The sequence below is a fragment of the Prinia subflava genome, chromosome 2, assembly GCF_021018805.1.
Source record: "Prinia subflava isolate CZ2003 ecotype Zambia chromosome 2, Cam_Psub_1.2, whole genome shotgun sequence".
In the NCBI taxonomy this organism is placed as follows: domain Eukaryota; kingdom Metazoa; phylum Chordata; class Aves; order Passeriformes; family Cisticolidae; genus Prinia; species Prinia subflava.
The window spans coordinates 67,605,692-67,623,169 of record NC_086248.1 but is presented as its reverse complement, the minus strand read 5'-3'; the positions used below and the strand labels follow the sequence as shown (position 1 = coordinate 67,623,169).

Genomic DNA, 17,478 nt, shown 5'->3' with positions numbered 1-17,478 from the left:
GCTCTTTCTGGGTGGTTTAGCACAGTACAGTGGTTGCATATCCATTTCACTCAGCTGATGCAGTACTCTAGCAGGAAACAGCAGCAGGAGACCAATGTTATGCAGGGCACAAGCAAAAAGGGTATGCTTGTGAATACTGATCTCCTGACTGATGTAATCACTGTGACAAAAAAAAAAGTCTCAATAGTATAAGGCCCAATTCTTCTGCATGAAGTTAGATACATTCAGCACAAATCTAGTTTATTCTGGGAGCTGAAAAAGGAGGAAGGTGACATGCCTGTGGAACAGATCTGATGCCATCCTGCGGTTTCTTGCCTCCATGGGATCCAGCACTGCAGCAGAAGCCCTGGCACTGGTAGGTCAGTGGGCACCGCTGCAGGATTCACGACTGCCTTAAAACACAGGGGGAGAGGGGATCCCTCCCCCAGCGTGGAGATGCTGAAATGCCTCCCTACAGTTTTGACACACTAGGTGCTGGGAGGCAACAAGTAAATTGAGGCTTCTGCATTTGCAGATTAAAAATAGTGTTTTAGCTAAATCATTATATGTATTTTTCTATTAATGCAAAAATCTATGAAACATCCTTAGGAAAAATTAATTGGCTCTGAGGATATCATGGTAATTACCACACCTGTAATTTCCCTTTGCATGACAGGATCATGAGCGTTCTTACCTACTACTTCATTAAAAATCTTCATTAATCATATACTCTGCACATCCCTTCTTATCCTTCTGTCCTTCCCACTTCCTCCTTCTCTGATTTCTTAGTCTGCACTTCTGTTACTCAACAAACAACTAATTGTTCAAATGCTAATTCTAATCATTGTCCATTGCATGTAATGGGAGAGAAAGGTCCAGCATCAGTCTTTCCATCTACACTGGAACTTTACACAGATTTTCCAGTTTAACACCAGAATAGACCAAAGATGGACTTTCACTCTTTAAAAATATGACAAAACTGAATAACCTGATGCTACTCAAAGACTGACAGTTACAACACACAAATTCTGTAGCAGGGTGTGTGAGTTTTGAAACAGTGCTGCAGTAAGTACAGAAGATAGTTATATTTAAAAGATGAGCAAATAGGACTGCAGCACACTAACTTCACAGAGCCATACTCACAAAGCCAACTACAAGCTACAAGAAAAAGTTACCACCAACAGTTCAAAAAATTTAGTTTTAGGTTGTTAATTCAGCCTACAGCTCCAGTGACACTGACACTCAAAAAGGCATTGCAAGGGCATCACAGCAGGGTGCCCACATTGCTGGCTCCACACTTTTTAATCTCTTAATGAAAAATTGTTCATTTCATGAAAGGAAATGAAATCTCACAATTTCAATGAGTATCATTTTACGACGTTTCAGTCATTCCATTCCATTCCATTCCATTCCATTCCATTCCATTCCATTCCATTCCATTCCATTCCATTCCATTCCATTCCATTCCATTCCATTCCATTCCATTCCTTTCACTTCATTTCAGAATTTTGGTTTTTTTCACACTAATCTTTTTGCAAGGATGGGGCTGTAGCTGAGATGCCCATCCCCATTTATGGCCCTAATCTACAAGGTGTGAAGACAGCAATGTTTTGCCCCTACCATAATTCTCTTGGCATGCATTGTCCAGCCCCAGTGTCTCTGGAGCTCTAGGCTCCTTTCCTCTCTTAACCCCAACTCTAGGCTTAATGACATCTTGTTGCTGGGATTGAGTTTCTGATCACCATGGGAGATTTAGAAAGATGTAGGAGCAGCAAAACCAGTGCTCTTCCAGGATTGCCTTGGCATGCCTTTTCCAGCACCAGTTTTCCTGGAGCTGTACACTCTTGCAGCTCTCTGAACCCTAACCCGAACCCTAATGGCAACTCGTCACTGCTGCTGTGATCCCCATCACCATGGCTGGCCCAGATTCCAAAAGTGTAGAGCGAGCAATCTCAGTACCCTGCCGTGATGAAATTTCTGCATTTCACAAAAGGAAATGAAATCTTGCAATTTCAGTATCACTTCATGAAGTTTTGATTCACTGTATTTCATTCCATTCCAAAAATCTAACTTCTTCAAAGAATTTTCATTTTTTTCAATTTCATTTCACTTCCTTATATTTTCTTTCTTTGTCTTTTCACTTCACTTCATTCATTGATTCCTTGTTTCATTTCCTTTCATGAAATTTTATGAAAGGAAATGAAATCTCGCTATTTCAATGAAAATCATTTCATGGAGTTTCAACTCATTTCACTGCACTTCAAACAGAGTACATAAGATAAAAAAATTACCACAACTTCTAGTGTTTAGTTTTCATACATTGTTACTTGACTGTCAGTGTGGTATGTTGTACATCAACTAATAAAGAATCACACACTATTATTGTTAATTACTCAAACTTTACCTTCATTAATCTCAGCAGTGGGTAGTTTCTCTTTACAAACTCTCTACTTGATCTTTAGAAAGGTCAGCTGAAACACTGAAACACGATTGTTTTCTCAGATTCTAGTACTTCCCTTCAAGCTGTAATCAACAAGCTACAATATCAGATCATGTCCTAGTTGGTGGGGAAAAAATATTTCACTGAGAATAAAATTATATAAATAAGACCCATTTAATTATTCACTGAAGGCTCAATATACAGAAAACATTAAAATACCAAAAGTTCTGAATAGCAATCATAAAATATGCTTGAAGAAAATTCAGAGTAATGACTTCCATCAACAATTTTAGCAGAGATTTCCACATTGTGACCAAAAGTGAACTACTTGGAGAGCTTCAGATGCTGAACCCCTTTGGTATTTCACAGTTTAAGCATGTGGTTTCCTTTGGCAGCCAACAGACAATGCCACTGAAACCAGTCTCCAGCCTCAACAGTCTAGTGGCTGAAATCCATCTCATTCTCGTGTCTCTTCAACTCATCCCTGCAGTGGCTTTACTTGGATGACATTTACTTTTGTCTCATTGTATTTACTGCTGTCATCTATTTGCTCAGTGTCATCACTGGTGATAATAAAAATGACAGAAGAAGAGCTGAAAGTCACTTTCTTCTTTGGCCTGTCCCCTGCTTTCTGAGACATCACTATTGGCCGTATTGGTTTGTCACTCCCTGCTGCTGGTGTCTCTTTCATGGTCCTCTGGAATCTCATCAGGCGAAAGCACAGGAGCTGCAAAAGGCAGCGTCGGAACTGCAAGAGAGAACAAACAGAATGATCATCAGCTTCCTAAGCATTCACTATCGCCTACAAGCAAGTGAAGGGCACAGTACAGTAAAGACTCAAAATAAGAGACTTCTGCATGTCTTCTGAGTTTGTTTCTGTAATAAAACACGGTGCCTTTGTAGTGGGTACTTTTTTTCTCTACATCTGAATAGGATCACTGAGCCGACAGAGGACACTGAAATGCAACTGAATAATTTACCAGCTACAAGATCTGCAAAAGACAAGAGGACTAGGTTCCAAAGTGTGCTATAGGTTTTGTTTCCGTATTCAAAAATCACACATTAGATCCAGCAGGGGAAGAATATTCTCAGTAACAAACACTTCACAGGAGGATACAGAGTGAAGGAACAAGGTGAGGAAGGGGATACAAAGGGATGTTTTCTTCCTTTTAAGTAACTCCAGGGTCTGGAATTTTAACAAAAGCATTTAATATTACAGATGCAAAATGAAATTTCAATGTTTAGTAACACAAAAGTCAAATGTTCCCATTGAATATGGATGGAACAGAAGTCTTTCAGCTAACTAGCAGCTATCTGTGACACAGGAAACCTCTTCTATTGTGTGTCAAAATAATGTGAGGTATTCAGTGAAAGCTCACACCAGCACACAGAATGGAAATTTCAGTAGTAGCACTGTATTAATTCTCTAATTATGATCTCCCCTTCCACAAAACAAAGATCCAGGTATGATGGTTAGAGGATGCATTCATTCAGTAGTTCTATGTCTGTACACATTTAAAGCTCAAATACGATCCTTTGGGGAAGAACTCTGGTTCTACAAGAAATAAGAGGGCAACTTTCCCTTCGTTTAATAACCTGTAACAAGCCTTCCTGGAATGTATGAAGAAGACTTCAATCAACCAACCAAAATATCAAAAAACCCCAAAACAAAAACAACAAAAACCCCAAACACAACAAACATCCAGGAGCAGGTGGGAAATAATGCACCTTTTCTCTGAAAAGGGAGTAGGACATCATTTTTTAATCTCCCAATTAGCTATGTTAAGGATTACTCTGTATTATCCTGCATGGCCAGTGCCTCCAATTTCCCAGATATCATGAGAGAAGCAATCTAACATGCCAAGTTGGAAAAAGGTTTTGATGTGGAAAATCAATTTTACTCTAACACAGGAAAGGCAATAGGTGTGTCCTGTTGGGAAAGGAAACTAGCTAATTACAAGATGTCATAGAAGGACAATCTCAGAGAAAGAATGGTCATGTGGAAGCCTTGACAACTTCAGAGGTAATGCTCTACCTCAGAGGAGCAAAGAAGTTAGAAAGTACAAGCATGTTAGAACCAGGTCAGATAAGGGAAGCCTATTATAGAGAACTTGTTTTAGGATTCCTTCTGAGGGTAAAATAATCCAAAAAAAATGAGCAAAAATACTATCATCTTGGTCCTAATTTAGAATTAGAGGGAAGAGAAAAATACTTCACAATGCATCTCCAATAAGCGTGTTCAGATGATTGATACTTACCCTGGCTGTATCTTTACTGGCATTATACCTGGTACAAGTTTGACTTGCTGCTGGCTATCAGAACCCATAAAATGTTTTTCACATAAGATACTCAGCCTGACAACTAGGTACAGAGTCAGTGCCAGTGTATTTCAGAAGTGACTCTGTTGAGAAAGCCTTTTTGAATGTGATTGTTGTTAGCTTCCATATCCAGGATAACTCCGATATTGTGCAGCCATGTAGCTGTGGATCAGCCTGCTGTGAAATGAGCTCCAGGGGAAGAACTGCAAGATGCCACACTGGAGGCCTCCTGCTTTTACTCAGGAAAACATGTAAGCTCCCCTTTGGCCTTAGTCCTGATCTGAGCCGCACTCAGCCTTTGCTTGGCTGCCCAGACCCACTGACTTGGCTGCCTTGTCCCTACAGGCTGCTGCCCGGCAACTGCAAGCCAGTGTAGGAAATAACAGCAAATTCCATCTCTATAATGCGTTTAAAGGTAAGGAAAACCCAGCAAGACCCCTCCAGCAATCATTCATGGTTTTTACCCTTTGTCAAAGGATTCTATTAAACACCAGACATCTTTATACAACCTTGGTTTCAGAAGTTTACAATGTGCATATTACACTTCCAGTTTCAGTCCTTGTGTTGCTATACCACAGAAGCCAGAGGCAAGCTTTTTATTCCTAAAAAACAGACACGGATTATTCTAAACTTCCCTTGATTGAGTTCTACTGTGGTAAGGGAGTGATTCAGATGAGGTCTTCTAGCAGCAACCCATTTCACAGGTAAACTGTCAAGGCTAGACATTTAAACTCTGACACTCTTTCCCAACTCTTTCATGTGAGCTAAATGTTTGAATTCACATATAAAATCAAATTTCTAATCTAACCATCAGGGATTTTATTTCTTCTAGATTGTTACCATTTATCCTAGCTGTTGAAATTTTAAAAAATTTTTTCAGTGTAAAGTATATCAGACCTACATTCCACAACTGTGATACTGGTTACTAATAATTCAAACAAGAAAACCTTTAATGTACCTACCTTTCTACTCATGAAGATATAGATAACTGGATTATAAGCAGTGCTTGACTTGGCAAAGAAAGATGGGATGATAGCTACCGTTGGAGTTACAAGATTGCTATAGCCATATGTTATCAAGAGAGACACCACTGCATAGGGCATCCAACAAATAAGGAACGTGGAGATCATCAAGAAACACATTTTAGCCACCTTCTTTTCATATCTTAGAAGTTTGATCACTTGAACTGTCTGGAAATCTTCTACACAGCGAAGCTGTAGAGGAAAAAATAGTAAAAAAAAAAGCTTTATGTTTTACTTGAACCTGAATAGTTCTACATTTACTTATACGTGACTGACTCACTCTTTTAGTTTAAGATACAGACACCATACACCTTATCTTTTAAACCATAATTCTTCTGGAAGTTTACATCATGTTTCTTAGACTTTCATTCTCTACATTAAGTGCAAAAAAATACAAGCTGAGAAAAAATAGAATAGCCAATCTACTAGAAAACAAAAATTCAGATATGTTACAAAGCATGCTGCAGTTACAAGTATTTTAGAAAAACAGCCCTCAGCTACTGCATAAGCAAGTTCAGTTTGCATTAGTGGTCCTTTGTTTGACTAGTTAGACAGTCCTGTGGATTTGTGAAAAAAATCTTTAGAGAAAAGACAATTCATGAATAGATTTCTCTGTGCTGTTTGTCACATAGTTTGTTGTCCTAAAATTATGAAATCTCTAAAGCAGAATACTAGGCAGCAGGTTCCCATGTTACCTGAGTAATAAGATAAGGAAAAGATAGGACATGCACATGAACATACTCCACAAATTATCCATTGTGCCGATACTGTTGACCATAAATTTGAATGGGTCCAGACTAACTACCCACAGAATATGAATCATTAACACTTTCTCATACTAAGGATTTGGATTGATTTTTCAGGTGAGGATCTAATGTGGATTACAAGCATAAGCAGTTCCCTACTTCCTGCCAGTAAAACCACATAACAAACAGACCTTAGTACCTCTAGGCTGGTTCTCTCCCAATCCTGTAACCTAGGATTGGATGGAACATCTAACATCAAATATTCAAAAGTTTAAAAGGAAAGTCAGAGTGCAAATTTGGCTTGGATCCAACCTTAATGTACAGCTTCAACATTTTTCACTGATAATATTACATTAAGGCAAGTCTTATTTGAACTAACTTACCATTCTTACTGCATGCAGAATGTGGCCATAGCAATAGGCCATGATCCCAACAGGTGCTACTAGACAGCCAAGGAAAAAAAGGAGCACAAAGGAGGTGTCATTGGGGTCTTTTGACTTCCAGTCCACTGAGCAACCTAATCCATGAATTTCCAGTGTGTATCTGTTCCAGCCCAAAAGAGGAGCTCCAGTCCAGGCCAGTGAGTACAGCCAGATGTACGTGATCGCCCGCCAAGACCAAGAGAAGTCAATCACTTTTGCATGGACCACCCGAATGTACCGTTCATAGGCGAGAGCAGTGAGAGTCATAATTGAAACAATTCCTGAAAAAAAAAAAAAGAAAAAAAAAGAAAATCAAATTATTCACAAATACCGTAGACTGGACTGAACTCCTCTTGATAAATGTTTCCTTTGCTAGCAGGTTAACTCAAAATGACCTGGCTCACCAATAAGATTTTTTGTGCATTACTCACTAACTGCTAAGCCAAACAGAATCACCAACTTCAAACTACTCAGAGTAGGATGCTGACATCTGGTCCATGATGTACAATGGCTAAGAAGTGGGACAGGGAAAAAGAGACCAAGCCAATACTTCTTCCTAAACATTACTTCATTAAGTGAGGTATTATGGTCCAAGGATTGGGGTTTTTTTCTACTGGCATTGCTGTAGAGTTTGTTGCTGTTATATATATGTTCCTTGGGGTTTGTGGTTTCCTTTGGCTGTTGTTGTTTAGGGTTTTTAAAAGGAAAAGCTATCATATAAAACTGAGATAATCAGCAACAAAAAAAAAACCTCTTAGAAACTTAGTGAATTGAGAGTTGAGACTGAAATTAAAGAAACCCTTCAGCAACTGAAAGCAGAGATGTGCATCTTTAATATGAACAAAAGGACTAGAACAATTCCAATTTATCTCAAGATATCCTGGAAGTCTTTGCATTCCAAGAAGAACCAGGAAGCCAGAGCATTACATTGCTGAAGGTGTCTCATCTGAAACATATTCCATTATTTTGAGTGTCCTTTTCTATCTTGCAGTTTTCATAAAAATACCAGTTGTTTATTTATGCACTCTATTCCTTTTCTGTCCACCTCAAACCCAGTACACAATTATTAACACGTCATGAGAGAAACCACACATTATCTTCAGCTCTCAGTATTACCCTATCCAGATACTTTTATAATTTCATGAAGCCAAGGCTTTCTGTCTTGATTAGAATACAAGAATTTCTATTTCAATGGTCTGTAACACTTGATGATCAAAACCCAAATTGTCCATCAGGCAACTGCCAATAACCTGAAACGTGTTATGATTCAGTCATCCATTCAGGCTCTTAAACAACAAAAGGGTGCATTTCACAGCACTCTGTGAGATTACACAGTTATCTGTTTCTAAATCTGTACAGATTTTATCTAATACAAAGCACAAGTGATTTTTCATTTCAAGTGCACAGCACTTAATTTCTCCAAGCACACCCATATGTGCCATAACATGCATGTATACAGCTCTAAGAAGGTTAACTAAGCAGATTGCACCACCAAAGAGAGAACAACCATCTTATACTCAGCAGGAACCTGATCTCACTTTGAAAAAAGGATAAACATTTATTGAAGATAAATTAACAACAGCACAGAAGGACCAGCAACATGGATTTTAGGAAGACAACCAAGAGTAACAAAATCTAGAGTAACACATAGCCTCTCTGTAAAGGTATTCAAAAGCAAAAGCAGTTTATTATTAGCCAAGTATGTCCCAGTAGGATATCCTTTAGGATTCTAAGGAAGTTACTTTATGCTGCAGTTATTAAAGGATTCCCTTTTTAAAAGAGGCGAGCTTAGAAAGCTGTCTTGATTAAGAGAATTGCCCACTCTAAAAGAAAATGTCACACTCTTCCACAGATCTCTTTTAAATAAAACAATTTTCTATTTTATTTTTTTCCTAGCTATTTTTAAACTTGCATCACAAAAAGATGAGACATTGTTGGCCAACATTGGGACCTTTCACATTGAGTTTTGTGGGTTTTTTTCCTTGTACAAATCATTGCTGTAGAATTTCACTTTCATAGTTTGAAATCAGACTAGCAAATGTGGGCCAGAAGGCTTCCAAAGATCTACATTTGGGGTTGTTGGTGGGTTTTATGTTTGTGGTTTGTTGTTGTTTTGGTGGTTTTTTGTTGGTGGTTTTTTGTTGTTGTTGTTGTTGTTTTTGTTTGTTTGTTTGTTTGTTTTGGGGGGGTGTTAATGAAGTTGAAAAATAGTCCTCCACACCCTTTTTTGTGACCTAACATGCTGAAAATACATTAAATGATGTGGATCTAAGAAAAATATTAGCAGGCATTAGAAAATGACTACAGGATTTTATAGGTACTATTCTACACTTACACTGACTCAGGTAAGTGCTTTATTCAATCAAATGCAGTCTTCTTCCTGAACACAAGGTAAGGCAAAAAGTTCCCTTCCATTTCTCTTACTCGAAGATTAGGAATTACAATAGTTTACCTGACAATTATGGTAGTCATCCACAGACATGTTTATGGAGGAAAATCACATCACTCAACTAAAGGCTCAGTTTGCTTATATAGTGCACTGCAGCTTTCTCTGATCAGTGAAGAGAAAGAGCAGCTCCTCAGCATGATGAGTCAGAAGACCTAAATTAACCTTTTGCTTTTTACCACCTTCCTTCATTCAACAGTATTCAATGACTAATGTCCCTGGGTTGTCTTAAAACTTCCCCATCCCTTTTATGAGTGCTGAATTCCAGCTATGACAAAGTAATCAAAAGCACACATGCTTGGCTGAAAATAGAGGTGTTCACAAGCAATAATTTACCAAGTCCTTGACACTCTCAAAGAAGTCATAGGATGCTCAATATCTCTAAAAATCTGTATGTGCACATAAGTATTTGAACAGTGTTCTATCAAGCCTCTTTCAGTCTGAAAGCACTGCTCTTGAAAGACATACTTGAATTTTCCTCCCTGAACTGTAAATGGGACCTTGGACAGCCTGCTGGACAGTATGCACCAAATGCAAATCCCTCTTCTGTTGGTATTCAAGGAGTGTCTGGCAGCACACAGACATGAGGCAGGAAATGCAGGTCACAGCATATGTATGATTTATGCATGCCTATGGCTCCGTTTTCAGTGTTTCATTCCGTTTCTGTAGTCTAGTGCAGAGGAAAGCACTGAATTTTACTTCTCTCCCTGCCCCCACTCCTCTACAGGAGCTTTTCTGGAAATTATTAAATTTCATCCTGAGTGAGTTGCGTATTTTAATATGATGAAATGTGTGCTGATTAAAAAACCAAATCTGTTACAGAAAGCCATCATGGTTATTGTTTGGCTATAAGCTCCTCCCTTAGCAAAAATGTGCATTTCAAACCAATTTCTACCTTTCATCTGAAACATATTTTGTTATGCTTCTTGAGGTACTGGAGATCTACATATTTTGATTCAAGGCTAGGACCCAAGATTCTGAGGGCTGATTTACTCTACCAGCAATTCACTCTTTCTAATTCTTTCAGAAAGACTTTACTGCCCAATGTTTACAGAGACTGCATGTCTGATAGACAGATTTTCATCTCAGAAAATGCTCCTATCTGTAAGTGCTGGTTATAAACATAAACACTCTTTGCATTTAGGAACTGTTGCTAGTTTTAGCTCTGATTTAAGCCTGGGCAATTACCCTGGCACAGATGGGGTCATTTCCACTGAAGCTGCAGATAAAAGTAGCAAAACTGAAGTGTCTTCTTGTTTAAGCCACTAGTTTGCAATTTCTATTTTGCATCTCCTCCAGCAGCCAGCCACACAGCATCAGGGAGCAGTGACAATCTACTTCTTGTTATTTGGATGTTTATGAAGAAAATTCTCATTTTTGCCTTTTTGTATTGTTTTCCTACTGAAACACTGCATTTAGTGTAGATTTGATTATGTACCCTATGTGATAATTATCTCTTCCCTGTTCTGGGCTTTTCCAGGAGTCAGTTCTGGATACATCATTAAATACTTCAATCTGCATGGTGTAGGTCATCACAGAGAAGACTGCAAAACACAGCTAAGCTGCACTGTTATATCATACAATGTGTATATTCTTACTTTGTAATCCTTAATTAGAAGAAAAATATTGCAGTGCCTTCAGAACTGAAGTGTTTGTTTCAACAGGTTTGAACAATCACAACAGCTTCTGCCCTCTCCATGCAAGATGCACCTTATTTTCATATTGAGCCCCTGCCCCAAGCATGGCCTATAATTTGGTCAGGGGTGATATCAAATATTCCCAATCACTGGGCATCTCTACAGAGCAACTGCAGCATCATGTAGCAAATAAGATCCATTTCTGAGACAGACCGTGGCTTCTGTCAAAGGCCACATTATTTTCTATATCAATTAATCATTGCCCTACATTCAAGTGCTGAATGACTATTTTTCATACCTAATCACAGAAGAAAGCCACCCATCTGCAATCCCTCCTCACCTCTTTTCATGTCTGAAAAGCTAGACAGCAGCAATTTAGTAGAAGCAAGTTCCTGTCCATGGCAAGAAAAGGTGTTGCACTCTCTAGTTTTGTGGTACAAAATATATAACCAGTCTATTTGAATTCAGCAATTAGGCATTACAATAAGTTTTAGGCACCAGCTATGTATCACTGCTAATTTTTCAAGCAATTTTAACATCTGCATTCAAATCTAGGCAGGGGAAAAACACTTCTCTTAGACATAACAGGCTTCAAGTATATTTTATATGTAGCTGTCCTATAAAATTATGGTGAAATAAATCACCTCTTCCAAATTCCATATTCCAAGTGATTAACTCACTCTGGGAAAAAAAAAAAAGCTAAAGCTGAAAGCATGCTGATTGAGCCTCCAGCTATTTGTAACACAAGATCCTAAAACTATCTGCTGAGTAACAATTGAAAATGCTTTTAGTGAGATTAAATCAGTGCATATAACATACATGGGTAATGCAAGAGGGTGCCACAGGACATCACTGTCACTGTGCAGGGAAAAGCCTTAGCTGAACAGGCTGTAACTGAAGCCAGGTCCACAAGACACTCTCAAGCAATTAATCCTTACTTCAGTGTTTGGTGGGCGTGGTGGTGGTGTTATCAGCTTGCCTTGAAACAAACAAAAGAACCTCAGCTGTACAAGCTGTACACAGCATAGCTTTTCACAGGAGAGTACAGTCTGTAAAACTCTTACAATTTTTCTCATCCTCTAGTTCACATTACTGTAATGGAGCATACACCCAGATTTCCAAATTGGTTTGGCAGCTCGTCAAGATCTAGCTGCTACATACCAATGGTAATTTGTCCAGAAGAGGCATAATACTTTTAATTAATTTGACATTAAAATCTGGGAGTGGTTTTTTTACTCTTATGAAAACAGCTTACAGTTAGGAAAGACAGAGGTCTCTAATCACGCTTCAGTAACAGTAGCCTTTCAATCACAAACAAAGTTTAATGATATAAAGCCTACCCCAGAGTACACTCCGACTATGCAATCTTCTGTCAAGAGACTGCATCAGATAAAGAGCCTGTTCCTCAAGACCATTCCTGCTATCAACCACTTTTTTTCACTCCTTTCTCCCTTTGCACAATTAAACTTAGAAGGTGTTAGAACACCAGTACTGGCCAATGGTTTAGCTACCATTACTTTTAGCTGAAGTGATTTATTCTTCAGGGGTTATGTGTGTATGCTCCATGTGATAAAACCAGTTTACCTCAAAACCTCAGGGCCTATTTCTATGTACAGAAGGCATTAAAGCAGACACCCACTGCCTGGGGGGTGAGCAGTACACAAATTTCTCTTGTACACATCAAGTTCTGACAGTCACTATCATTCAAAAAAACCCCTTGAATATCTGTGAGAACGCAGCAGGTATACACAAAGATCATGACACCCTGACCCTGTATTTCACAATTACCCTCTTACCTGAAGAAAGGAATTATCTATGTCTGCTAACCAAGACTTTTGGGTATGTTTAGCTGTCAGGTGTCTTCTCCAGAAATCATAACCAAAAAGCTATGCTGTTAGTGATAGGCAGCACACCTCCCAGATATGAGTTGTATTGCTAAATCAGATAAAGAGATTACACAGATCTCTACTACTTACAGCTTGGTTTACTACACACAGGGAAAGAGTTAGAAGCTTTTTACATAAAGAGAGAGTGGCAGATGCAGTAGAGCCAGCACAGAGCTGACTGCACACCTCCATAAAAAGGTGGCCCTCATGGTATAAATACATCACTTAATTGATGTGCAGCTATCATATCACACCAGGATACATCACCTATAACAAAATAAACACCGGAACTCAGTGAAACAAAATTAAGTGGGGATTAGCGTCTAAAACAGACAACTACGTCACAAAAGCTTAGACTAAGACTTGTCAGGTAATCATTTATGTCGTTTTCCCTTGACTAATATATGAGGTGCTAAGAATGGCTTTGTAAGTGGAGAAAAAAAGCCCTTCTCGCAGCGTCTGCTATGAAAATATGTACCTAAACTGTATCTTGACTTCAGACTCTAACGAGTAAAAGAAAATAGGGACTGTTATTTACAAGCACAGATGTACAGTAGTCAAAATGATCAGTTTTGCACTGTAGCAAGCAGGTCTCTGTACCTTCTAAAGGCTCAATGAAAATCTTTCAAGTCACAGAAAACATAGGCAGTAGCACAAACATCAGGTTCTGAGCTGTGCAATGCAGCTCAAAAGCAGATGTTACTACATGGGCTTGTGTCACATAAAGTTATGATAATGCAGAAGTAGACTAGTGAGGAACACAAAATCCAGCCATTTATTCCTAGGGAGACAATCTGTAGTTCTGCTGCCATCTTCTCAATTTAAAAGTTTCAGACTGTGAACATCTGCTTACAGTGTTTAAGTTCCGGATCTTAACACGCCTCCAACTCGCTGGCAAAATAAGAAGCACTCGTACAAAGAAAATGTCCAAGATCATAACCAAGAATGAAATCACAAAGCTGTAAATAAAGAGGTTTTGGTCATCTCATCTCAAATGAGCCAGACTGGGTCCAACCCCAGGATGTACCCACACCACTAAAGTAACCTCACGTGATCTGTTATGATTTAAGAGACTCCATATCCATGGTATCAGAGCTACCACCACTTTATTGTGTCACTGTGGCTTACTGTGCCACTGACTACCGCAAAGCTGTAAGCACCCTGCTTAGTTAATGAGAACTTCACTTTTCAAAGCTGTCAATTTTGTATATTTTCTGACCAACGAATGTACTTTGTATTACCAAAAGTTCCTGGGGAGACTGTTATACTTTCAGAAGCACTTGTAAGTAATACACATGTAAGACTTCCATTACATTACTTTCCCTACCACCACCACCTCAAGATAACAGGTGACTTGGGCTGTTATATTTTTATAAATGTAATACCTGGTTACTCTGAATGATGTCTTTAATCAGTGTCTTCACCACTATCATCAGGGGGAGGAATAAACAAACAAAGAAAAAAAACCCACCCAACTAAAAACAACAACAAAAAAAACCCACCACCAAAAATTCCCCAAAGAAAAAACCAAAAACAAAACATTACCAAACAGGAACAAGCAAACAAACCTTCAAATTACTGGTTTTTCCATAAACACATTACAAAATGTAAAAAGAAGGCATAGTAGCAATAATCCAGATAATCCAGATGGCAAACAGAGTATGATGCTACCTGCAGGGCATCATTTATAATTTCTTTTTCCTCAGCATTGACATGCCCCTGCTTTCCTATGCAGGTGGGGAACCACTTATCTTCAAACACAGGAAAGAACAATCCTTCTATTTCTAGATGAGACCATGAAAACAATATTGTGGAGGTTAAAATTAGACGTCACTTTATCAGATTAGCATTCAATTATGATAGCCAAGTTAAGTATTTTTGATTGCTTTACATGACAGCTGAAAAAAGTAAACTAAGGCATCATTCCTGAGCATTAAGTTGTGCATTTACTCTCCACTTTCATATGATCAACTACACACAAACATGCACTTTTTTAATAATAGTAATAAAAAAATTCTTCCAAATGAAGAACATTATGGAGGAGGAACATAACATGACCAACCACAGGAAGATGTAATTTTACAAACCACAGATGCTAACTTGACAACTCTCTAGACAAGGCCCATGAATTTCCCCACATTTCTTTCAGAAAAAAAAATTAAATAGAAGGATGCAGGAAAGAATCAACACTAAATATATTTCTAGTAACAAATAATGTAGCATATCTCAAAATAAACAGAAATTAAAAGCCACATGTGATCAAGCAATTTCCTTGCCAATTTTTACACCTCATTGTTTCTATTTCTACTATTTCAGAAGATGCTATGAGATTATTATAGTCTGGTGCTTTACCCTTATTGTAAAGGGTAAAAATAATAAAGGTACCCTTGTACCTTATTTTTTGAACCTACATGGAAAATGCCTCCATCAAAAATAATAAGTATTATATATAAGAGATAAAGGTTGAAACAGAACTGTACTTTACATCTGCTCTGTAAGATTAACATTCAGTTGTCTGGCAGCATCTGTTTGGCAGACAAGTACTTGAGTTTCTCAAGAATTTGAACAGGCTGAGTGATGGAAATAAACTTATGCCAGCGAGGTTCTCTAGTACTTTCCCTGATACCAACAGCTACACAAACGTCTGAGAGCAGATTTCTGCACTGCAGAAATCATCTGGTACCAAACACTGCACAAATGATTAACTACATCCTGCCCCCACCATAACTTTCAAGACATAAAATTTTTGCTGCACTATGCAGCAGTACTCAAATCAAGCATGAGCAACCATGCACCTTGGCAGAGTAGCCCACCAAATGCAGACCACAGAGCCATGTGAATCAAAGGTTATGTATGCAGGAAAGCTACAAAGCTCATTGCAGACTTTAATGTATCACCCTAGAGTCAATTTTCAGTGTATATATGTCCAGTGGGTGCACTGTGATCCACCTCTAATTTTATACACCTCTGCCAAAAGTATCTAATATGAGCTTTAGATTTCATTACTGGTTAGCCAAACATTTACTTTCACCGTTAGAAACATGAGTCTCTTCTTTTGCAGCATCCTTTACTGGTAAAGAAAAAGCAATATTCCTTTGAAGAGGCTGCATGTACATAACTGGACTACAACCTGTTCTTCTGCAGACCTCTGCAAAGGCTATGTATTCATTTCAGGAAGAAATGCAGTGAAGAGCTTATAGGTTTTGAAAATGGAAATAGTGTAAGTACTGCTTCTGCAGTGCTAAAATTTCACGGGAATCAGTGGTTTCCCAAAGCCCGACTGTGGCACCGTTATGACTGAAGGATGGTGCCCAAAATTTCATGTATGGATAAGGAAATTCAAGGCACTGCCAGACACTGCATAGCTTTATAAACAGACAAGTTGCAGCAGTGAGAAGGCTGCTGGGGAGCAGCTTTTCCACCTGTTCCAGGGAGGCAGAACGCTGCTGACCCTACACCCAGAATCATACGTGCTCCTTATCCACAGATTGCAATACTTTCCTCCTATAAAATACAGTCATTTATGCTCATGAATTCTGCGCATCACTCGGTCAACTCGAGACCTCTTCTAGCAGCGCAGCTGCCCTTTTCCCTAAATGTCCCATCACACCTTATACAGGCAAAGGCGGAGGTCGAAAAATTGATTCTCGAATAATTTCCTTTTTTTTTTTTTTTTTTTTTTTTTTTGGATCGCCTTCTCCAGCACTGTAGCTCTTTTTTTACCAAAAAGCGCCGGCTCCATCCCCCCGCCAGGGCGGCGACTTGAACCCCCCCCGGGCCGGACTGCCCCGCGGGAGCGGCAGGGATGCGGAGGCTGGGGCAGCTGGGAAGGGGGGACGGAGCGGGTGGGAAGGGGGATCGGGGCAGGTGGGGCGGTTGGGAAGCGGGCACGGGGCGGGTGGGGAGGTTGGGAAGCGGGCACGGGGCGGGTGGGGAGGTTGGGAAGCGGGCACGGGGCGGGTGGGGAGGTTGGGAAGCGGGCACGGGGCGGGTGCGGAGGTTGGGAAGCGGGCACGGGGCGGGTGGGAAGCGGGCACGGGGCGGGTGGGGCGGTTGGGAAGCGGGCACGGGGCGGTTGGGACGGTTGGGAAGCGGGCACGGGGCGGGTGCGGAGGTTGGGAAGCGGGCACGGGCGCGGGACCGCCGGTAGAAGCGGGCGAGGAGGGACCCAGCGGGACAGCGAGGGACAGGCGGCGCCCGCGGCCCCGGCACCCACCGAAGAGGCTGCTGCTGAAGCCGTCCCAGACGCAGCCGGCGGCGTCCCACACCCAGCGGCTCCTCAGGCAGGACATGAAGGTAAGGCTCACGCCGAAGACGGACACCAGCAGGTCGCTGAGGCTGATGTTGACGAGGAAGAGGTTGGTGGGCGTGCGGAGCCGCTTGAACTTGTAGTAGAGCACCAACACCAGCAAGTTGTTGCACATGCCCAGCATGCCGATGGTGGCGACCAGCAGCGCCAGCAGCTCGTAGGTGCCGGCGCTGAAGAGGGGCCGCTCGCCCGGCCCCTCCTGCTCGGGCGCCGCGGGCTCCGGGCGGCTGGAGGTGCCCGTGCCGTTCCCCGCGGGCATGGCTCCCGGCCGGA

At 40.3% G+C, this 17,478-nt stretch overlaps 1 protein-coding gene across 1 annotated transcript; it reads right to left on the bottom strand.

The window, feature by feature from the left end:
• Positions 1-2,392: 2,392 nt before the first annotated feature.
• On the bottom strand, positions 2,393-17,464 carry OPN3 (opsin 3). The gene is made up of 4 exons (XM_063390382.1): positions 17,113-17,464; positions 6,889-7,208; positions 5,700-5,951; positions 2,393-3,167 (listed from the first exon to the last, which is right to left on the bottom strand). Exons 1-4 carry the CDS (start codon positions 17,462-17,464, stop codon positions 2,898-2,900), a joined length of 1,194 nt encoding a protein of 397 aa, XP_063246452.1. The 3' UTR covers positions 2,393-2,897.
• Positions 17,465-17,478: the final 14 nt, after the last annotated feature.